General features: G+C 52.8%; 1 protein-coding gene across 1 annotated transcript; it reads right to left on the reverse strand.

The window, feature by feature from the left end:
* Positions 1-63: 63 nt before the first annotated feature.
* On the reverse strand, positions 64-21,317 carry SCAMP2 (secretory carrier membrane protein 2). The gene is made up of 9 exons (XM_019750995.2): positions 21,139-21,317; positions 10,532-10,600; positions 9,849-9,947; positions 7,566-7,683; positions 6,945-7,073; positions 6,215-6,374; positions 5,012-5,113; positions 1,742-1,859; positions 64-1,556 (listed from the first exon to the last, which is right to left on the reverse strand). The coding sequence occupies exons 1-9, from the start codon at positions 21,193-21,195 to the stop codon at positions 1,422-1,424; spliced, it is 987 nt and encodes a 328-aa protein (XP_019606554.1). The 5' UTR covers positions 21,196-21,317; the 3' UTR covers positions 64-1,421.
* Positions 21,318-23,808: the final 2,491 nt, after the last annotated feature.

Genomic DNA, 23,808 nt, shown 5'->3' on the forward strand with positions numbered 1-23,808 from the left:
CCTCAGCCCTTACCCCTGTGGGGCACCCCATCCTCCCAAGTCCAGCAGACATGAGGACCAGTGTTGTCTGAAAATGTCTTTTTATTTAAGCACAAAATTGAGACATAACATATACATCTGTACATGGAGAAAACATTCCAGAAAGAAGTCTGTAAAACCTTGGTCACTGCCTATCATTCAGTGGCTCTGGGACAGAGTGGGCTGGCAGCCTGAGGGCAGCCACTGGGTTGGCCAGCTTTTTTGAGATGTCCCCTCAGACACCCCCCCACTCCTACACCCTCTGGAAGACAGGGTGCAGGTGTTAACCATGGACTCCTAGTTGCCCATCAGTGACACACCTCTTGGGACATACCTAGGACCAGTGGCAGGTGACCTAGACTCCACAAGGGGTATGGGGGCCCCTGGAGGATTAGTCCGGAACCCTCAAAAAGGCGGCTTATCAGTCCAGCTCAGGGATGCAGTTCTGGCCTGATGGGCCTGCCCTCCTGAAGTGTTACACAAAGTAGATATTGCTGAGCTGAGGTGCAGAGTGGGTGGAATCAGAGGCCAAGGCAGAGTATGGCTGTCCCCCAGGAGGTGAGGAAAACTAACCAGCCAAACACCTCACACCGGAACAGTCAGAGCTCCCTCCTAGAAGACTGCTAAAGGCTGGGCACGAAAACTCGAGGCCGTCTTCTGTCCTTCCCCACCCCCAAATCCCAACCAACCCCATTGCACATTCAGTAAGTCTAAAGAGGGAAGGGCTCAGGGAGAGCCCCAGAGGGCACAGGGTGCTGCCCACAGCAGGAGGGTACAAGGGGCCGAAAGGGCTATCATCTGTTTGTGAAAAACACAGGCAGGAAAGAGGCTGGGGAAGCAGGCGAGATGCTCTGGAAGCACAGAGACCTGTCCAGAGTGATCTGGGGAAGAGAGCCCGGATGCAGCTCATTGAAAGGGGAGCCGTTGGGAGGTTACCCAGTAGGGGCAAGAAGAGAGGACAGGGCTGTGGAAGCCACAGGCTGGGTCTGTGGAGCCGGGTTCAGGCCAGGCTGCTGGGGGAGGCATGAGGCCCAGGGCGCTGACAGAAATACAGTGCTAGCTGGGGTGGGCACAGGTCGGCCGGTGAGCCAAGTGCGTACGTGCATGCGTGAGTGTAGGGAAAAGACAACTTCAGTGCCACTGCTTCCAGAGAGACCAAAGAATCCTACCAAACCACCACCAGAGAAGGAAAGACCTTTTTTTCCTTTGTGTAAAAAAGTCCCTGTGCCTCCCTCTCCTTCCCTCGGGTGAAAAGGAGAGCTGGTTGCTGAGAGAGGAGGAAGAGCCACAGCAAACCCATCCTGGTCCGTGCTGGGCACACGTACTGTGTAAGGCACCCATGGGAAGTACGGGTCAGAAGGCAGGCTAGAGGCAAGGCCGGAGCAGAGGGAGGACAGCCAGCACTAATTCCCCTGGAAGGCTCCTTGGGCAGCAGACGAGGCAGCGCTGCGGAAGGTCCTGCTGCTGAAGATGCCCTGGGAAAACTCCTGCTGGGCCTGCTGGAAGCTGGCCCCCGTCCGGCGGTACAGGGAGTGCACCTGGGGCGAGAGGCTGTGTGAGAGCGGTCCCAGCCCACCGAGCTTCCCACCCAGTGCCGGGGAGAAAGCTGCTGGCCTCTGGGGACCCAGGAGGCCCCTCTGTGGAGCGATGAACACCCCCACAGTGAAGGCAGGGGAGAGGAGCCTGCTGCCTGTTTGCTGGCGGCCCAGCACCCACCACTCACCCGCTTCAGGAGGAAGAGGGAGAGCGCGGTGCAGAGGGTGAAGAAGCCAGCCGCCACCATCATGATGATCGACACAGCCAAGTTCTGCCTCAGGGTGGACAGGGCTGCAATCCAACCACTGCAAAGGGAGCAGGAAGCCAGACAGAGCATGTGGGGGAGGGCCATAGGGGTTCCCAGGGAGCTTCCTCCAGGTCGCCGCTGTGTGTGACCACCACCCACGCATCCCCCTGCAGCACCCAGCTCTGTGGGCCAGAAGCCTTTGGCCTGTGAGAGGCCGAGGGGCCCCCCCACTGCCCCTGGGGAATCTGTGGGCCACATGACATCTGAAGGGAGGATGTGGCTGTTGCCCTGAGTCAGGAGTAGCACTGGGTACGGCCTTTTCCTGCTGCTGGAAGGCCTGCTGCCCACTCCTTGAGGGCCCACCCTCTGGAAAGGAGAACTACTGGCCAACCCACTGCATTCATCCTGTCACCTCAGCGCCTCCCACTGGGGCCAGGGACAGCCCCTCCGTCAGTCATGTCTCTTTCCTTTCCTCATTTATACCAGGGAATATCCTCATACTTCGGGACTTAAACACTTCCTACTGTGTTTCCCCGAAAATAAGACCTAGCTAGACCATCATCATCATCTAATGCGTCTTTTGGAGCAAAAATTAATATAGACCCGGTCTTCTATTATATTATAAGATGGGTTCTTACATAAGACCTGGTACTATATTATATTATACCTGGTCTTAAGACCGGGTCTTATATTAATATTTGCTCCAAAAGATGGAGTAGAGCTGATGGCACGGCCAGGTCTTATTTTTGGGGAAACACGGTGCAAAGCTACAGATATGAAAACAGTGCGGTACTAGCATAAGGCCAACCATATATAGATCAGTGGCATAGAATTAAAGAGTTCAGAAACAAACCCATACATCTGTCGTCAACTGCTGTTCACAAGGGTCAAGACCAGTGAATGGGAAAGATGGTCTCCGAAACAGATGATGCTGGGACAATGGGATACCCACACACAGAACAGTTAAGCTGGAGCCTTACTTCAACCATACACAAAAATTAACTCAAAACAGATCAACAAGTTAGTAACAACTCACACTATAAAACTTAGGAAAAAACAGAGCTAACTCTTCATGACCTTGGATTTGGCAATGGTTCTTAAATATGACACCCAAAGCACAAGCAACAAAAGAAAAAGATAAGTGGGACTTCATCAAAATTAAAAACTTTTGTACATCAAAGGATACTATCAAGATTGAAAGAATAACACAGAATTTTAAAAAAAGAAACTGTAAATTACATATCTGATAAAAAGCTAGTATCCGGAATATCTGAAGAACTCAACAACAAAAAGAGAATCCAATTACTGAATTAGCAAAGGCCTTCAACAGATATTTCTCCAAATAAGATACACAAATGACTAACACACACATAAAAGATGAACAATCAGGAAATGCCAGTCAAAACCCATGAGATGTAACACCTGTAGGTTGACAATAAGAGAAAAAAGAAAAAAATAACAAGTGTTGGCAAGGACGTAGAGAAACTCTCATACATTGCTATTGGGCATGTAAAGTGGCCACTACGGGAAACAACTGGCAGTTCCTCAGTAAATTAGACACAGAACTGCCATGTGACCCAGCAATTCCACTCCTAGATACAAAAATCCAAAAGAACTGAAAACGGGTACTACAAACTTGTACAGAGATGTTTGTAGCAGCACTATTCACAACAGCAAAAAGGTAAAACAACCCAAATCCCTATGAACTGCTGGGTGGATGAACAAGATGCAGTTTACCCAAACGATGGAACATTCTGCCGTAAAAAGGAATGAGGTACTGATCCATGCTACAACATGGACCGTGCTGTGTGAAAGAAGCCAGACACAACAAGCCACATGCTATGACTCCATTTATATGAAATGTCCACAACAGGCAAATCCAGAGAGACCGAAAGCAGTTTAGTAGTTGCGAAGGACTCAGAGAAGGAGGGAATGCAGAGGCACTGTTAATGGGTGTGGAGTTTCCCTTTGGGGTGGGGAAAATGTCCTGGAACAAGACAGAGGTGGTGACTACACAGCACTGTGAAGGTACTAAATGCACTGAACTGTATACTCTAAAATGGTTTTTGGGGTGGCCGCTTAGCTCAGTTGGTTAGAGCATGGTGCTGGTAGCACCAAGGTTGCCGGTTCGATCCCCGCATGGGCCACTGTGAGCTGCGCCCTCCTTAAAAAAAAAAAAAACACACACAAAAATAAAATAAAATGGTTTAAGTGGTAAATAAAATGGTAAATTTTATGTTACGTATATTTTATAATCAATAAGAAAAGGGGGGAGCGATTATATCCGCCCCACCGTGGGTGTTAGGAAGAGAGATGAGAAAGGCATTGGGAGGCTGGAGGCCGCAGAGGCTGTGAGGGGTGGAGCCAGGACCGGAAAGCAAGCCTCGGGACTCCCTGAGTCCAAGGTGCAAACAGCAGTTATTAATCACAGCCTTTCTACCAGGACCTCACTGAGGGTACAGAGCAATGAAATTGGGTCTTCAGACAAAGAGAAAGGGGGCCAGATTAGAGACAACACAGAAGTAAGAGGGGTAGGGGGAGGGCAGCTTGCCCTGCTCGGACTTCCAGGTGAATCAGCCCCTTCCCCACTGCTCAGGACCTGCCAGCTCCTCTGGAGGAAGGGGACCAAAACAGTGCACCCCTTCCAGCCTCAGGCTTTTAGCCAAATATAATGTTTCCTGGGCACTGAGGCAGAAAGGAAAACATTAGCCATCAGCTTTTCTTTTTGAGACTAATTCTGAGCGGAGGCCTACAGCACCCAGGAAACTCAAACCAACCATATGCTCAGAGAGCAGGCAGAGGAGCCCACCCAGAAGAGGTTACAGGACCTCTGGAAAAAGTCACAGCTCAGGATCTGCAAAGACCAGGCTTCCATCAGCAGTCACTCAAACCCAAGGGCTTGTCTGGGACATGTGGAAAGGACACCAGCCTCTAGGAGGGCGTGGCAGAAGAAAAGGCAGCCTGAGGACTCACGCCAAGTTCACCCACAACACCCCAGAAAGTGAAGGGCAGGCAAGACAGTGAGTGGCTGGCCACCAGTGAAGAACTGGAGAGGGGCCCGCAGGCAGATCCACGCTGGCCCAGCCACCACTCTCCCCACCGTGGTGCAGGCGGGATCATCGGTGCGGGCTCTCTGGGGCTGTGAAATAGGGTGAGGGGCTGAACCTCGTCTCCAAAACACAGTTCCCTCTGTACTGCCCCAGGTCTCACCTGTCCCCCAAGTTAGGGATGCCGATCAACTGGATAATATAGATCCCTATTTGACAAAAAAATACAAAGAAGAACACGAAGAAGCTGAAAGAGTTGTCGGACCTGTGGAGAGAGGGGAAATCAGGAGTCACAGGAGGGCTTAGGACTGACTCCTCAGCATTCCTCACTTCATCTGCCATTTCTCCTCCCTAGGAGCCAGGATAGAGGAGGGAGAGAAGACAGCTCCAGGGGCCCAGCCACACTGTGTCTACAGACACAGACACCCCTGACTATAACCAAAAAGGGCCTGCCTTTCGCTGCCTTCCCATCGAGGGGTCAGTGCTTGACCCTTCCTCAAAGAACTAACAAGGTTGCTTCCCCAAAGGGACAATATAAAGAGCTTAACAGTCCATCTCCTGGAGTATTTGCATTTCCTAACAGGGAAAAAAATCTAAGCTAAAAGAATAAACCTCTGACAACAAAACTGTACACCTGGGTGGCAGAAAGGGTGTTTGGGGAGAAAACACTAGACAACACTGGTGTCTGGAGTACCTCCGTCTCCATGACCTTGAGGGCTGGAATACAGTCAGAGTTCAGGTCCTGCCTGCTCAGTGCATGGGATGGGGGTTCAGCCACCGCCCTGCCCCCTATTCCTGGGGCCTGCTGGACTCTTAGCACGGAAAACGTCAGCTCTGAGGAACAATCCCAAAAGCCCTAGGCGTCTGTGAAGCGGATCCATTAATGTCCACAGTATATTCTAGGGCAATCGGTCAAATATTGGCACTCAGAGATGCTCCGGAGGAACTAGGGAGGGCGGGGAGGGGTGTAGGTGAGCACAGAGTGAGTCACTGAGAGGATATCTGAGTCCGGCTCTAGCAGAGACACACCCTAGAGCCTCAGAAGGGAGCTGGCAAGTCCCCTCCCTCTTCCCAGGGGCTGAAATCCTGCACCAGACAGATCGGGCCCAGTGGGAGGACTAGTAAGGCTCCTGTTCTCCTCCCTAGGTCTCCTGGCCTGGTCCAAGGACAGTGCCCAGAGCAGACCTCAGCTACAACAAAGGGGAAGGACTCCAATCCCTGCCTGCTCAGACTGTGGGTGGGGCTGGAAGGGAATTTCCCATCATTCTCTTCTGCTCTGGCTGGGACGGGCCCCGGGGCTCCTGGCCCTTGCCCAGCTACCTGGGAGGGCAGCCATACACTACCCCCTCGCCCCAGCCCCACTCACCTGAAGGCCTTATAGATGGGTCGGTACCAACAAAGGAAGGCACAAGGGGTGAAGATCACAAACCACAGGATCGAGAGGCCAAAGTCCACTCCCTTGCTGCTGTCGACTAGGAACCAGGCCAGGCAGGCAAGCAGGTTCAGGAACAGAGTCACTGAGTGCACTGCGGAGGGGCAGAGACACATGGGCTGCAGCCAAGGTGGCTGAAGGGCCCCCGACATGGCCACCAGACCGGAGAGGAGGTGAGGTCCATGAGAAGGGCAGGCTGCAGCAGGAGTAGAGGCCTCCCAGGGGTAGCTCCCATTCCTGCTTTTCTGGGACCAAACCAGCTCCTAAGAAGTAAGGGGACAGCCCAGGATTCGACGGGTGGCGGTGGAGGTGGTGTGGACCCAAGGGCTGATCTGTGGGGAATGAAGTCTTTTCCTGGGGTGGCCCAGGGGGTGCGACAAGGGGTCTCTGCCTCACTCCTAGGAGCCCAGGGGTCTGAGGGGACGCCTCTGTGCAACAGGCTCGCACCCTCCGGCTAATCCCACCCACTTGACCCGTTGTCTGGACTAGCCCTTGAGGGAAGGCTCCCAGGACAGGGAGCAGATGGGAGGGCCACGTTTCCCACAGCCCGGCCAGCCCTGAGGAAGGTTGCAATCTGCCAGGGAGGAGCAGCCAGAGCATAGAGGGGGTTCTCGGGACACACGCCACCTCCTCCTTGAGCTCAGAGGGGCAGGAGCCGACTCACACATCCAAAGATAGTAGAGCATCTTGCATATCCGCTGGTAGTCGGCCGGGATCTCTGTGGAGAAGTCCTGATAGAAGCAGGGCTTGACAGGGCACCAAAAGGGGAGGGGCGGCCAGTTGTTCTCTCTCACTGTGTGGAAAGACAGGACGAGATGAGGCCCACTTTAGCAGCAGCCGGCAGGGGGCACACACCGCCCAGCTATGGGCTCCCAGGGCTCCCGGAGGGGCACCAGCAAGCAGGGCACAGGGTCTCCATGGGTATGAGTGGGATGGGACACACGCCCACAAGCTCACTCCAAGAACAATGGACCCCAAATGCACTGGGAAATAGAGCTAAACAGCCTAAGTGATTATTTTTATCAACAACAGCCCATAAGCAAGGAACCGAGGGCCAGTGCCCCTGCTGGATCAAAGAATTTTAGGGCCGGGAAGGAGCGCAGAAATAAGCCACACCTACGAGTATCACAGTGCAGGCCTGCACTCCCACCCTGCCGCTCTCGCCAGGCCCAGCACCATTCTGAGATGACCGAGAGCTCCGCAAAGGTGAGGCTGCCCCAGGAACAAGCAGGCGAGGGCACTGTCCACCCAGGCCTGCTGCCCAGGGCCCACCGGCCTCCCTTACCATGTAGGCTGGCCACAGTGTTCTGTAGCTCCCGCTCCTTGCGTTCCAGCTCGGCTGCCTTCCTGTCCAGTTCTTCCTGCTGCCGGAGCAGGCTTGCCTGGGCCGCAGAGGCCACAGCCTGGAGCAAAAAGGAGACATGGGAGCAACCGGACCCGAGAGACAGAGGGCTAGTGAGGGACGTGCCCCACGCAGGGAGAGCCAAGCGGGCAGTCCCAGGCCCTGCGTTGTAGGTGCCTGAGACCACCACAGAGAGGCCTGGCCCTCAGCACCTCTGGCTCTCGCCATTACCTGGGCTCTCCTCTCCCCTTCGTCCTGAAGTGAGACAGGAGAACCATTCCCTGTACTGGAGTCCAGGCCAAGTTCAGGTACAGTGACTTCGAGGTGATATCAATGAGTAAGAGGTCTCAGAAGAGACTGCCCCGTAGCCAGGGACCCAGGGACCAAAGCCTCATTTGAGAAGCCTGGCGGAGATGTGTATAAAGCGGAACAGTGCCAGCGTGCTAGCAGCGAGGGGGGAAGCGAGGCATTGGGGGATCTCTAGTTAAGGCCCTTCCCCTGCTGTGCTGCCAGGAGCTGCCCCGAGGTCCCCCTGCACTGTGACCGGCTGCAGCCCAGGAGGGCCCCTTAGGCTTGGGCCTGCTCTGCCTGGCTTCCATGGCGTGCAGAGTCCAAGCACTATCCCCTCCCCAGGCAGAGCAGGGCCTCTGACTGAGGCAGCCAGGGGCCTGTATGTGAGGCTGAGCAGAGCTGGGCCTGGAGTTCTAGCCCACGGCTCTGCTCCTCCTGGGAAGTGCAGCTGGGGGGCCCAGTTCCTCCGAAGTCTAAAGTCCTTTTCAGGGAGCAAATATCAAACTGGTCATCTCACTGAATGACAAGCCCGGCATATGTGTACATACATATGTGTGTTTCCTCTCTCTCCTCTCTCTTTCATCCTCTCCCTCTCCCTCTCCCTCTCCCTCTCCCTCTCCCTCTCCCTCTCCCTCTCCCTCTCCCTCTTCTCCCTCTCCCTCTCTCTCTCTCTCTCTCTCTCTCTCTCTCTCTCTCTCTCTCTCTCTCTCTCCAAAAGGAGTGCTCAAATAGCTAAGGCGGGGAGGCCGGATGGCTCAGTTGGTTAGAGCGCGAGCTCTTAACAACAAGGTTCAATTCCCACATGAGATGGTGGGCTGCGCCCCCTGCAAGTAAGATTGAAAACGGCAACTGGGCTTGGAGCTGAGCTGCGCCCTCCACAACTAGATTGAAGGACAATGACTTGGAGCTGATGGGCCCTGGAGAAACACACTGTTCCCCAATAGTCCCCAATAAAAATAAAAAATAAAAAGTTAAGGCTGCCTTCAAGAGGAAAATTCTGGGCACTGGGGTAGTAGCAGGACCAGAATCGACCACACTGAGGGTGTTCAGTCTCTTCTCCCCAAGTCTGACTTTAGTTGAGCAGGACCCAAGACCCTACAACCCACCACCACACCACCCAGTTGGACAAAAAAGACGCCCTTGACTCTAGGCCTTGTCTTGCAAGATTCTGGGGCCATGGATGGGACCCAGGCACCTAGGCAGGGCAGCACTTCCAGACTGAACCGGCCAGACAGCAGGAGCAGCTGGGGGCCCCCGGGGCCCAGAGCCCAGCTTGGGCAGGCTCGGGCGCCGTGCTCACTGCACTGCCTACCTTTGGAAGCTTTCGCATGTAGCTGTCTCTGAGAATACTCTCTCCTCCTAGTAGCATCTGCCTTTCTGAGAGCTCGCTCACCGCCAGAAACCTGGCGGGCAGGAACTTGCTGGCCTGTCTAAGCAGGAGCTGCAACACACAACTCACTGTGGGTCATGCTCACCAGGGCGGCGAGGAGCGTAAGGCAGGGCAGTGAGGCAGCAGGTGGAGAGCTGGGCGCCAAGCAGACAAGAGTCAGTGTTTGGTGACAGAACAAAGGAAGGCAGGAATAAATGAGTTTTAAAAACCCAGAAAGATCCTGGGCCCTGAGTAAGAGAACAAACCAAAAGCCCAGGGAGGATGTGGAATGGCACGGCCAGGGCACTGTTCTGTCTGAAGACACCTGGGAGCCAGCCTGGTGAGTAGGGCTTGTTTTGTGCTGACAGTGGGGTGTGGGGTGAGGGTATGCGCAAGCAGACCCTCAACGTGTGAGTGACGACCCCAAAGAGATTATCAAGAGGGCCCTTGAAAGGGAGCCAGGGGTGAAGGCCCTCTGCCCACCCTCCAATCTCGGGACTCAGCTACTGATCTGGGTGCTTTCATTTCTGGGAAGAAGAGACAAAAGGGACCTCTGTCAACAGTACCTGCGGTGTTGGCTGGGTTGGTTCCACCGAGGGCTGGAGAACTGCTGGCTGGGAGGGCCCCGGGACCTGGGTGACAGGAACCGTTGTGGCTGCATTTGCCTGCGTGGGACGGATCAAAGGAGCGAGGTGAGTGGACTGCACTCATTAGCCACACGGGGGCAAACCCACAGCAGGCTGAGTGATGCCCCTGCACTCCCTCTGGGCTTCCCACGGCAGCTTCTCAGCCGAAAGCCTCTGGCTTGGCGGTGTGATGCCTGACCCAGCACCCCTGGCCTTTCTGGCCCCAGAGCACCTGGCACTGCCCTACCCACCCTTTTCAGGGAGGGGCCCAGATCGTGGACCCCAAGGGGAGAATTCCTGACTTCCTCATCTTTCCCCACCCACAAGTTCACGTTATTGTCTCCTGGCTGCCGTGGGCTGCCGTGTGCTGCTGTGGGCTGCCGCGGGCTACCGAGGGCTGCTGTGGGCTACCGTGTGCTGCCGTGTGCTGCCATGAGTGGCTGGCCGTTGATCGATAACCAGCGACCGGCTGCCTCAGCCGGGGGAGCGCAAGGCTCATAATACCAGCAGGGGCCAGGGAGCTGTGTCCTACACAACTAGGCTGAGAACAACGGCTTGAACCGGGGGTGGGGGTGGGGTGGGGGGGGTGGAAAGAACCCGGGAAAGGGGGCATGCTCACCAACCTCTGAGAAGGGGTTGAATTCAGCCAGGCCACCTTGTGGGGCATTGGTCAGCTGGGTCACAGAGGGATCCTGAGAAGGTGAAAAAGAGCCATTAGGCGTGAGGAGAAGAGAGAACGTTGATGAGACGGAGAAATGTCACCAGCTCAGGGCCAACAGGCAAACCCAGAGACACGGGGCTGAAGCGAGGCTGGTGAAAGTCCTTCCTGGGGCCCCGAGCAGCCTTTCCTGAAGGCTCCTATGCACGGCCCGCCCAGCCACACAGAGTTGCAACCCCTGTCCCTTTTCTGGAAAGGGGCTGGGTTTCAGCCCAGATGACTGCCCATAAGATACAACGCAAGCTTTACCCTCTGAGGCCTGGGAAGTGACACCACACATGCTGCTGTCAGTGCCCTTTATAGGTTCACTCGGTTCATAGTATTTACTTCCAGGTAGTAGGGGTTGGGGCGGGGGCGGGGTGGTGAACGGGGTGGCGACTTTTCCCTTTATAACCTTTCTATACAGTTGTATTTATTATTTTACAGAAAGCCTTTATTCCTCTTAGTTTTTAAAGGACAGCTGAAGGTTCTGGAACAAAAACATACTGCTGGCTGCCTGTGCTGATTTGATTAAACCAGGCAGACTTGCTAGGAATAAAGTGATGTGAAGGGTGCAGATAAAAACCCGGAAAAATGATTTTCGTTGTTTTTATCTGGATTCTTTTGAAAAAATGCAAAAATGTCCTGAGAACACAGCCTTTTCCTAAGTGTTGAATCTCTCCTTTCCCATCCCTGGCCAGAGCCTGCACAGGGCTCCCTGCCACCCCTTTCACCCTGACGGTTCCAGCCAGGCTGTCTGCAGCCTGCCCTCACCCAGCAGAGCTCTATCACCTGCCCTGCCCCATACATAACAGGTATGGGGCTCAGGTCCAGCTCCGGGCTCAGCTCAACAACGATGCTTGGGCTCTGGGGGAAACAGCTGTTGTGAGGGTGGGCAGACAGCCACTGCACTCTGCCAAGGCCCGTTGCAGGCTCCCATCTGCACACCTCACCCTCCCACCCCCATGTCTCACTACTCACCCAGAAGCTCCTATCCTTCTGGCCGAGCCTCACCTCCACCAGGAAGCCTCCACAGGCCGCATTCTTAATCACAGCATTAACATTAGACAGGCCCCCAGAGAACACCCTCAATTTTCCTACTGAGGGGGTTCTGTGGGGGTATGCAATACTGGTCCTGGGTCTCAAGATAGGAGCTGGCTCCCTAGTCTAAACATTTCTAGGGCTCAGGGTCAGGTTGAGTATGTTCTCTAACCTTTTCACATGTATCAACTCTCATTTTCCCAGCTGGGCCACCAGTTCCTAGAGGGTAAGACTGTCTGACCGGCCCCAGAGCCTAGCTCAGAGCTGGGCACACCCACCAACTCACTCCTTGTCTCTGGTTGGGCCTCACGCTCTGTACCCCCACCCACTCTCCTCTGCAAAGAAGCAGTGTAGCTATGTCCTTTTTGCTGGACACCATCCCTGCCTGGTGGCTCCTGCAACTTGGACAAAGTGACGAGGTAGGTTCAGGAGAATACTTGGAGATGGAGGAACTGGCCTTGAGGTTATGTTTTGAGGGAACGACTAGCAGATTTCTCCTGGAATGAGTGGGCTAGCTTCCTGCAAGAAAGATTTGGGCTCAGTGTCTGTTCCCCTTTTCGACTGAGCAGACACGAAGCCACAGCAGAGTGAGGGAGCTGAAGTCACTGACATGAGACCCACCATCCGAGGAACTGGTTACTCCAGCCAGACTCGCCACAGCACACAGGACGGAAGGCAGCTCTGGTGGCAGTTTCAGGAGCTGGCATACACATGCTTAACAGGCACCTCCAGGCCCATGAAGAGGTGTCACTTCCTTTACCAAGGTCAGCCAGAAGAGGACTCTGGGGGCAGGGCGCCGACTACCCTGTCCACATGGATCCCTCCTCCTTTTTCCAAACTCTTGAAGACACAGGCTCACCATGAACAAATCCCACCTTTACAAACAGGCTGTAAACGCTGCAGCCAGGCGCTTCTGCGCCCGGTTCATACCCTGCGCTCAGGGAAGCGCTTGCAGAGCCGCAGCTCAGACTACATCCGAGGATAAACGCTGCAGGCCGGAGGGCTCCTCTGCCTTCTCTTGGAGGCACTGCCCAACGCCAGGGCGCACAGAGTAGGGCACCGGCACCGCAGCGGCAGCCCGAGGGCCCAGAGCACCTTGCTTGGGAAGAGGAGCCTGGAACACTCTGGGAGACACGGGGACTTCCCACCTGAGGAGACCTGGGCTCTTTCCGAAAGATGTGGGTGGTTTCAAGAGAAGCTGAGGCCTGGGAGAGGGAGGAAAGGAGGGAGGGAGAGAAGGAAGGAGGAGGAGAACTGAGGAAGGGAGCTGACATTTACTGAGTGTCTACCGTGTGCCAGGCTCCCCACACCAGGAAGCTACTATGAACTTCTAGTCACCCCAGAACTGGCCACTGTGCCAAGCCATCGGAAAAGAAGGATCTAGCAGCCTTTCTCAAGCTGGTTCCTTGAGAGGATAGAGCCTCACTGCCCTAAGGCATCCTGTTTGCAGTGACTGGACTTCTCCCCGCTGTGCATCTAACACTGTCCTCCTTACAGTCCCTCCTTGGGAGAACGGAGAAAACAGTCATCAAATCAATTTGTGTCCTGCGGCTCAGCCGGAACCCTCCTCCCATTCCACCACCCTGGGAGGGGGAGTATTTGTCGTTTGCAGCTGGAGAAAGCGCCGGTCTGGAGGGGAAGCAGCTCATCCAGGATCTCAGGGGTACCGACTGAGCCCGAATCTGAATCCAACTCTGTCTCTGAAGACACAAGTGGCAAACCTGAGTGAGAGGGAAAAGCCCAGGTCTGCCTGGGTCAGCAGTGCACCCCACAGCCAGAGACATGGCCCACAGATGGAAGGTGCTCCATCATGTGTGGCTGAATGGACGAACTCCACTCCGGAAGGACTTGACAAGGGCCCCAGGAGTGGCTGGGACAACTGCTTCTGCTCATTTCTTTATCCCTGGGCCTCAGAGAAGTCCTGGGGAACACCCTCGGCAGGACACACACAGTCTGCCCACTGGGGCTCACCCCGGCTGGCCTGAATGAGGACCCTCAGTCACAGATACAATCAACAGCAGCAATCCTTCCCACTCCCCAAGCATCAGCTGACTCATAAGTGGGTCAAGCAGTTATTTAAAAGGATGGTAAGAACTAAGTTTCACTTACAAAGAAGTAACCTAAAACCCCCTCGTTGTCAAAGGCCTCAGACTGGCGAAGGCCTTGTACTAAATTTATAACAAAAAGCTGCTGCACTCAGTTCTTTTCATTCCGTGAACAGTCACAGTGCGATGGACACACCAAGATGAACAGGGCGCAGCTCCTGCCCTTCCAGAGTCTGCGAGCGATCAGGAGCTGAGACCTGGCACTCAGAAGGAGAGGCAGGGCAGGCGGAGTGAGAACAGGCAGGGAGGAGAGGCTTCAAGAGCAGGGGAGGAAGGCCCACCACAGCCCAGGGGCAGGGGAACACTTCCTCGTCACAGGGTGTGAGGGCCGCCCCCCGCAGAGTTGGGCCAGAGCTCTGTGGGAGAGGGGACCTTGACAAACACACTTGTTTTCACTGGTTTGGCAATCTCTTCCCCTGCGTCTCACAGGTCCTGGCTGTGCTCGAGCTCTGTGACTTTTCCTTGCTTTCCCACCCTACACTCCACCCAAGCTCCCAGTGTGGGGTTTATTTCAGGCTCCAAATAAACACATTAAATAAGTACCTCATGGACTAAGAAAACTCAGCCGTTCTCTCTGGGAGGCGTAGAGTGACCAATACTTTGGAACAACTGTGAAGTCCTATTTGCTTTGGAGGCTGTGTGTCACAGAAGAAGGACAAGCATCCCCAGACAGGCTGGCAGGGTCCCAAGCACACAGCGTCACAGCCAACCTTGGCAGTCTCTGCCCCAGAACCTGAGAATCCGTCCTCAGGAAATATATCAAAAACATGTAAAAAGCTGTATATGCAAGATATTCATTGCACCAATATTTGCAACAGGAGAAAAAGCAGAAGATGACTTAAATAGCCACTGACAGTAAGCACAGTATGTTTTGTTGTTTCCTCAATGGCCTCAACAGCCATTAAAAATCACAGCTATGAACACAGAGCAGCAACACAGAAAACGCTTTGTTACATGAATACATTTTTTTTTTCTTTTGTCAAAAGCACTCACATGAAAAGAGACTGGCAGGAAAACACATCAAAATAAAATGGTTACAAAAACTGGTAGAAACATGACTGATTTATTTAGTTTTCCAAATTTTCTATAATGTGATTATGTTATTTTTACTTTAAAAACACACATACTTTTAAAAAAGAGCTTGAGTCCCCACCAATGAGCAAGGGCCCTCTCGGGGCCCTCCCTGCATGGCACAGAAGCACCCAGAAAGCAGCCTCAGCTGCCTGGCCTGGCCTCTGGGCCCTGCACCACCTGCTGCACGCACTGCTGTCCGCACAGCCCATCCGCAATCACACGGAGCCACCTGCCACCTCCTTATACAACCCATTACACACCAAGCACAGGGCGAGAGCACCAAGGACAAGCATTGGTTCTTGGCCTCAAGAAGCAAACAGCGCAGAGCAGGAAACAGAGGCCGGGGCGGCGGAGACAGCATGTGGTCAGTGCTGTAAAGGTGGGGGCACAGACAGAGGGACGCAGGGACGAGGCTCTCTGGGGGAGTCAGGGAAGGCTTCAGTGCGGTGGCATCTAAGTGGACCTTAAGAGGCTGAAGGACTTAGCACGCACTAAAGTGGGAGGCAAAAACTGTTTGCAAACACACGGCATCTTTAACAACAGCTTGCATGGGAAGGAGGTGGCAGAAGAAGGTAACTGGGGTCAAATATATGGTGATGGAAGGAGAACTGACTCTGGGTGGTGAACACACAATATGATATCAACCAGGGATGCCAAAAAATGTGTACAAGTGGACACTTTGGTCACTCTGCTCAAGCAGTAGGTCGCCTTCATCAGAAGTGTCTGGACGCTGATGGTAACCACTTTGAGCACCTCCTGTAATTGCAGAAGTCAAACGTGACTTGTATTCATCTTTTGTTATCGGTATATATTACTACAATTTTAATAGTTTTTTCCTTTCTTAAAGTGTGTATACATTTTTTTGGTACCCTCTGTGTAGATGATGTATTACAGAATTGTACACTTGAAATCTGTGTCAGTTTACTAACCATTGTCACTCCAATAAATTTTAAATAAATAAAAACAGCATGCATGTGCCCAAAGAATGGGAGAAGATTCTGGGGGCTGGGCAGTGGGGTGTGGAGCCAGGAGCAGCAGGGTACCAGCCTGAAGCATCGGGCCAGAATGCAGGAGTTGGGACTTTGGCCTGTGGGCCATGGATGGAGAACCCGAGATTGTGAGCAGGGAGTGCTGTGACCGTCTCCTCCAGTAGCAAGAGCACGCCACACGGGGAGAAGGATACTAGGAAGACTGGCAGGGACGCGACAGTCCACAGGGTGACAGTGAGGACTGAACTACGGCAGGGCAGCTGGGGATGGACAAAGGGGACGGACTCCAGGGACCCTGCTCAGGTAGATGCCACAGGCTCGGCCACTCTCTGTATTGGTCAGGGTATGGTGCTACTGCAGGGCAAGGGGGGGGGGGGGGTAGGGAAGGGAAAGGAAGTTGAGTGACAGCTTGCTAGCTTGGGTGATGGGGGAACAGGGCCACCAATGAGCAAGAGAAGTAATGATGGGAGAAGAAGAACAGGTTTTTCAGGAGTGGGTGTGTGGGAGCAGGGAAGAGGACCCAAGAAGGTACTGGGTTGGACTGGAGATACCTATGGAATATACCTGGTTGCAACGGTAGGAAATGGCCAGGTGACAGCCGAATACTGGTTTGAAGCTCAGGAGAGAGGTGAGGGCTAGAGTTCTAGACCGGGATCATTGTTATGTGAATACTATTCTGAAGCCATGTCAGTGGAAGAAATTACTCAGAGACGTATACAAAACCAAGGACAGAACTCCAGGACACCCCTAAATACATGAGACAGAAAGTGAAAACAGGCGGAGGAGGTGAGAGTTACCAGAGTTAGAGGCCAAGGATGGAGAGAATTTCAAGAAAGGACGGCCAAACGTGTGTGTGTCTCACAAGCAGTGGACGACCGCAGGCCCATGGCTCCAGGAGAGCGAGGAGGTGTGGGGGCCGTGGGGGTGACGCACGTGAGTGGCCTTTGGTTCTTGGTGCTCCTTGACCTGAAATACCCTGTTTCCATCCACCAGGCTTTGTGCTCTCGGCCCGAGCCTTTTCTACCACAGGAGTCTGCCCTTCCTCTTCCGATCCCTTTGGCAAGTTTGCCTGCCCTGTCATACCCGTGGTGCTGTCACGGTCAGTGAGCTCTTGCTCTCCTGCCAGATCAGAAGCTCTGGCAGGCCATGTGCCCATTTACCTGGGTGTCCGGCACGGACCCTCAGAGCAGCAGGGTCTCAGGGATGAGCAGAAATGTGTCAGCACCTCAAAGGAGCACTGCCGGACAGGTACGCGTTTGCTAATGTGCACACAGCACTCGTCTCTGAACAAGTGACAGCTACCCTTTGTTTGTCCTGCGCAAACGTTACCTTTCCTCTGCACACGGAATTAGTCTTAACACAAGCACAGAGTCAAAGTTCAGCTGTCTCTGGCCAAGCGCTAATACCCAGCCTGGCTCTGAGCACCGACCAGAAAGGCAGGAGACAGCGCACCCGGGCAGCTGTCTACAGTTGGCTACACAATACGAGCCTTGCCATTTTCAAAATTCTTGAGACAGTGCTCCTGTTCCAGAGGAAAGCTCTACCAGGTCCACTGGTGGTTTTGAGAATTCCCAGTTACAGTGAAACTGGAGCCCATCCTCTCTGGGAAGTGGCAAAGCCCTCGATGTCTGTGCACAGAGCCTCATGTCCCTTCATTCACACCCAAGTCACGTTTCTGCCACCACTTTCTCCTCCCACAGGAGAGAAATGTTTTAAATCCTTGGGAAGCAGCCACACCACTGAGATTATCTTTTAACTGCAGGGAGGCAATGTGTGAAAGCGATATTGTGTGATCTGGCACCCACAAAGCCGGAAAGGCTTTCTCTGTTCAGCACCAGCAGCTGGTCCAGCCCCCTCCAGGAGATCAATGCGGGCATCGGGCGCCGGACGCCGGGGGGAATCTGGCAGAAATGCCGAGGGGAAAGCAGCCCTGGGCTTTGCCTGGTGACCTGCTTGTTAGCGTGCAGCTGAAAAATCAAATGCCTGCCTTTAGCCCTCCACCTCTTCGTTACAGGACCGGACAGGAAGACTTGGGAGCAGACACACTGGAATCAGTCCAAAGCAGGACCCGCACACGCAGAGGGCACCAAGCAGACGCACCATCATTAACACAGGGACTAGGGAGTGCCAGTGGAGGTTGTGAAATCAGTCGGCAACACTTGGCTTGCAGTTTCCTGCTTCCTCCTACATATTTGGTAAAACTTCTGCTGCACTCCTGTGACAACTTTCCTTTCAGGGCTCTCACTTTGCAGGAAGTTTTCTAGTAATCCCAGTTATACCTGTAGGCAAGGAACAGGTAAGAAGCCCACACCCACAGTGCGGGCTGGGGGTGGGTAAAGAACATGGGTAAGGAAGTCAACTTAAAGTGGCACGAGAGATTCGCGGGACATTGCGAGTTACCAGAAAAAGGATTCCATGGTTGAATAAGTTTGAGAAATGCCGGGTCAAATAAAGTTGAGTAAATGTCTTTACTGTAGGATTCCTCAGAGCCTTTAACAAACTAACAAGCCTTGTCAATCTTCAGGTAAAATGGAGTAAGCAGAGATTCCCCAACTTACTTGAGCGCAGAACCCTGGGCATCTTTCAGGGCTGGTATCCCTCAGAAGATACGCTGCTTCAAAGTACCGTCTTAAAAAGCCCAATACAGTCTGTATTATTCCGGCCCCACATAATGGGGGAAATAGCTTCGCTAATCCTAATTGTTACTTTCACCCCTACCAATTCTCTCATTTCAATGGTGACCGTGGTGATGATGTCACAGCCTGTCCTTAGCTGGCCTAAATAACTCCAAGGCCGTGTAAGACCAATATCTGAACTTCAAAAACCTTTAAAACAACACTGTCCTGGCAACGAGACCCAGGTCTGGGGCCCTTACTGCTGCGAATTAGCTGGTGACTCTGGCATGTCCCAACTTCACTGGGTTCTTGGTTTTCTCATCCCTAATGTGAAGGGGCTGCGATGGATTTCTGAGGATGTTCCCAGCTCTGACAGTCCCCCATGGACTCTGAACACCTAGCAGATTTTCATAACCCATCACCAAGTAATGGAAAAAGGGACTCTGCTCTGAAGGCTGGCTAAGTGTGACAGTGTCTGAGCCTATCACCTCTCTCCTGAGCTCTGTGCCAACACCCTGGGTAAATGAAGCTGGGCTCGCACCCAGCCACCCTCCCAATGTTCCAGCCCTGGCAGTCAGGGAAGCAGACACTACCATCACAAGGAGAGGGAGGGCAGCTCTCCAGGAGAAGGAGCCTGGGGCCTGACTTCCAAAGCTCCTTCTCCCCACACAACTGTGTGCCAAGAGGAACAGCCCAGCCCAGGGTAAGGAGGTGGAGAACAGCAGCCAGCCAGCTCTCTCCTCGCCACACAGGATCCCCTACCAGATGTTGCTCTTCGCAGGACCACAGCTGCTTCCTGTCCTGCCGTATCTGGGGTCTGGCTGATGGACGGTTGAATGCAGAAGTTACTGCTACCACAGTTTGCACAATCATTTCTGGGTTTGAAGATGTGGTTTAAGACTTTCAAGCTGCTATTAATACAGGACCAACACAGGCCAATTATTTTGCCCACTGCTAGCACTGGGAACAAGCTCTCTGCATCTTTGGACAGCTGACTGCCTCTGTCAGATCGCAGTAGACATTTTATTTCTGATTCTGACAGAATAAAAAAAAAAAGCAAATGACTACACAGCACATACACACCAAAAGGCTACTAGATCCTTAATACAGCTCAAACTCCAGTATTATATAGCAGTTTTGTAATTAAAGCAGAACAATTACCAGAAGACACTAGCAGAAAAAAAATGCAAATAGTCTTTCTTTACTCAACTAATAGAGATGAGTGCGTTACCTAAGAGACAAGGTCCTGGCAAAGATTCTGTCAAGAAGCATTAAGTGACAAAAGGAATGTCCGGAATTCTGTGACGTTACAAAGAACAAGCTACCAAAATCTGCCTTGAGGGCTGCCATTGTCTAAGTCACCTTGAGAACAAGAAAGAAGCATAAAATTTTCACTCTCCTGACAGTGTATAATAATTTTGTTCTAGTCTCCTTTGTCTTGGCTTTGACCCTTGAAGGGATTCAAGGGGGGGAAAGCTCATGCTGTGAGTTGCAGGAAGGACCCCTCCAAAGACTTCCCTTCCACTTGCAGGAAACTCTGAAGCTGCCAATGACCCGAGTACAAGCAGGATAAGTTAATGCGCCGCCGGGTGACATCCTGACAAAGCAGAAACCTCAGGGCTCATAAATCACAGTCAGCACAAGCAAGCTTTCCTAGAACTGGTTGTGAGCAGACACAAAACAAGATGTCAGAGGGGTAGTTGCATGGGGCAGGCGTATAAATGTCTATTACATTGTTTTGTACACCTGACACTAATAAAACATTTTTTTAATTGAAAATAATAATGCTATAACAGAAAGCTTCTCAAAAATAAGTAAATAAAATAAAGTAAAATAAAGAGCCATAGGAACTTGACGCTAACAGGAGACCCAGCCCTCATCATGGAAAAAGAATACCCCTGTGCTCTTAGTTCAAAGGCAGAAAGGTTTTGGCTTTAAGTAGGAAGACTTGTTTCTTCCTCCATCGTTTGTTGAAAAGGTCAGGCCAGCTCATAGGTCAGCGCATTTCAACCACCCTGCCACCACACACGGGTCCCTCAGACCAACATTCCCTGTGCTTCAAGGCCCTCAGAGCCCCCTCACTTCTCCTCCCTCCCTAACCTGGGCTCTTCTATTCAGCCCAAACCAGTTCAAACCAGGCCCAATGGCCAAGGTTTGAAATTCATATCAAGGCCCTATTTCAGCTTCTCACCCTCTCCCAGCCTTCCTTTCCTGACAAATCTCAGGGGGCTCTCCTATATCTTATACGCTAATTTGGCTGTCGGGGGTGGGGGGTGGGAGGTAGTCCTGGGATTTTCCACATTTCTCCATCCCACTGGAGGCTTCCACCTCATTATGCTGCCGTCGTCACTCCCTCTCCTAACGGCACTCAAGCCAAGACTGCGGCATGTGGTAGCCACATTTTCCCCTCAGGTGAAGTCACTTCTCTCCCTGACGCTAAGGGGGTCTCCAGTCTGCTCCAGTCCATGTCTTCAGCAGTGTCCCGTCAGAAGGGCTTCGCCTGCTTCCCAGGCTACAGCACCCCGCCCCTCCAGTTCCACCTGTTGCTAGTCCCGCCCTCCAGACGCTACAATAGGCCAGCCCTCAGAGCCCGCTCTCCCATTGGACAGTGAGCCCCTCTCTCCTACGCCACGTCTCCCGGCTCTGGCGAAAGCGGCCCGGGTGGCGGCCTTTGGCCCTAGAGAGAAAGCTGTGAGTTGGAGCCTCTACCTGGAACGGGTTTATGTCCACTGGGTCCGCGAAGGGGTTTGTCTCGAAGGCCGACATGGCGATCGGGGGCCGACGAGCGAGCTCCGCGAGCGCTTCTGCCTTCGGGCACCTAGACCCAGCGGCACTCTTCGTGTAGACCTTCCACTTCCGGGAGTGAGACAGACGTTCTGGCGCAGGCGCAGCGTCCTCCCGAGCCGCACGGTCCCGTGCGTCACAGAGGTCCGCTCCGCCCTCTTGCCCAGCCCCCTGCGGCGCCCGTGGTGTGCGCTTCGCTTCCACGTACAGCTTACCTGTGCCTGTTCTTCCTGGGTCCCGGCGGCACAGAGGGACCAGGGAGCCAGAGGCGGGGCCGAAACCGTCCTCAACTGTCTCTCGGTCTGATAGCGTCCAAAGAAACTCCCCAAAGTAAACTTCCCAAGTTAACTGCCCAAAGTGGCGCCGGAAACTTAACCCTTTCATTTCCCTGGAGGCAAGTTTGGGAAGCCCGCACTGGTTCAGGCAGGGGACAGGAGTGTGAGCCTACTTATATGCGGGAGGGTTCTGACGGTAGGGGCCGAGCAGAGGGCTTCTTTTCTGAAGAACTGACCGTGCAGCTGTCTCCACGTTAGCTGAGAGCTGCTGCGTTTTTAGGCCTTGCCCGCTGATGCCCAGACAGGTTTAGGGCTTAGGCTGGGATTTGAACCTGGGCATCAAGCATTTGTTAAGTGAATGCGGGAGTTCAGCAATAGAGCCATCAGCCATATTTATTTATACCTTATTTATTCATATCTCTCTGGCTTTGTTAGTCTCTGCTGCCACTGAATGCAGCCCAGCCACTGTCATTCTTTACCCTGGACTAGTACAGGCCTGCTAATTGGTCTATTGTTCATGTAACCAGAGACCTATTTAAAGGGGACAAAATTATTAGGGAATTTTCTGTTTAAAATCATTCAATTATTTTCCATAAAGGCCCAAATTCTTAGTTTGGTCTCTAGGTGCAGCAGTATTTGCCCCCGCCTACTTATCCTCCCCACCCCTTTATTGTGCCCACCCCCATGCATTCCAGCCCTCCTAGTGACTTTTCAGTTCCTCAAACTTCCTTGTTCCCGTCAGCCTCAGGACCTTTGCACCTGATAGTCCTTTGTCTGGCATGCTCTTAGCCCATGCTCTCATCATCGCCTAGTTAACTCCTACTTATCCTTCAAATCCAAGCTCAGATGCTCCTTCCTCAGGAGTAGCCTGTTTTCACTCTGTAGGTTAGATCAGCTCCCTACCCCACAACATAAACTCATTACCCTCTACTGTTTTCTTTATCACATAGACATGATCGATTGTTAACTCGGTGTCTCCCGTAACTCCTACCTGGAGGGTGGAAAGTGGGGCTGAGTGTTCCAAGCTTCTCACCAAGGCTTGGTGTTACTGGTGACAGCCCCATCCTGAAGCCATCCAGGAGCCCACCAAGAGTTGCCTCATTAGGACAAAAAGTGTGGTTGATCACCCATGAAATTCCAAGGGATTTAGGAGCTCTGTGTCAGAAATGGGTCAAAGACCAAATATTAGAACAAAAGATGCCCCTGGTACCCTCACTGCTTAGGAAATTACAAAGGTTTTAGGACTTCTGGCCAGGAGCTGGTTATTGTATCACAGCATCACAGGCAGCATACAGAGATCTTTGCTGTCTGTAGCCTGAGACAACAGTCCACACAACACAGGCCATCCTGTCTCTCCTTGTCTGCCCAGGATGGTATAATGCTGGGTGGTGCAGAAAGAATGGAACTTGATATCATCAGTGTGGAGCTTGCCTACCCATCTGTCTCTGAAGAACCCTGGGATCTGTCCACTTCCCTGGGAAAAAAAGCGTAATGCAGTTAGTCACTCATTCACTTATTCAACAAGGGAAGAGGTATAGCACGTTGGCACTCTATGCTCTTGGACCAGTTACTTCATCTCTCCACGACCCATTTTTCTCATCTCTAAAATGGGGCTCATGACAGTATTTATCGCATAGGGTTGTCTTGAGAATGAAGTGAGAGAATTCTTGAAAGGGGTTTAGCACAGGATTTAGTACATAACAATAATTGTTAGCTACTATATGGCTTGAGCCCTCAGCTGGGCACTGGCAGAAATGTGACACTGAATTATACACATGGTCTAACGGAGGAGAGAGAGGAAAGCAGATCGTCACTGGGTAATAAAGTGTGATCAGTTCTACTAGAGACAGGCAAGCAAGAGGTAAGGGTGAAAGGTTCTAGGTTCTCTAAACACCCTGGTTTTCCCTACAGATACATTTTTCTGGCATGGGGTACGGGCTCTGCCCCAACAATCTAGGTTCTTCCTTCCCTCAAAGGTACTATGAGGAAGTGACTAACTGGCTTCAGTGTGGTGATAGTGGAAGGTGCTCCAAGAACCCCTGTGCCTAAACTAATTCCTCATTCTTCTCCCAGAAGGTTCATGGCTGAGGAGGGGGAGATGAGGAGGAGAGGTATTCAAAGGTAGGAGATGTGTGAGGTGTAGGTGTGCTGTTTGTGTGATTCTTGTGGTTTCCATTTTATTATTCCTTAGTGTATGGTGAAACTTCCTTTGAAATGCAGGCTGATTTATCTAAGCCAAGGGACCCCAGGGGAGGTTGATATTCACAGCTAGACAGAAAATTACAGAAACAGTACCCCCCTCTTTTTCTGGACATGTGTG

The sequence above is a fragment of the Rhinolophus sinicus genome, linkage group LG03 (genome assembly GCF_036562045.2).
Source record: "Rhinolophus sinicus isolate RSC01 linkage group LG03, ASM3656204v1, whole genome shotgun sequence".
Lineage (NCBI taxonomy): Eukaryota > Metazoa > Chordata > Mammalia > Chiroptera > Rhinolophidae > Rhinolophus > Rhinolophus sinicus.

Bases quoted from the DNA above. Each gene is read 5' to 3' on its own strand.
- SCAMP2 (XM_019750995.2), bottom strand. From the start codon at position 21,195: ATGTCGGCCTTCGAGACAAACCCCTTCGCGGACCCAGTGGACATAAAC. The intron at 5,114-6,214 runs GTGAGTGGGGCT...CTCTCTCCACAG, and splicing joins CCCATCTATAAGGCCTTCAG to GTCCGACAACTCTTTCAGCT. The intron at 1,860-5,011 runs GTGAGACCTGGG...CTCCCTTTGCAG, and splicing joins ATCCCTAACTTGGGGGACAG to TGGTTGGATTGCAGCCCTGT.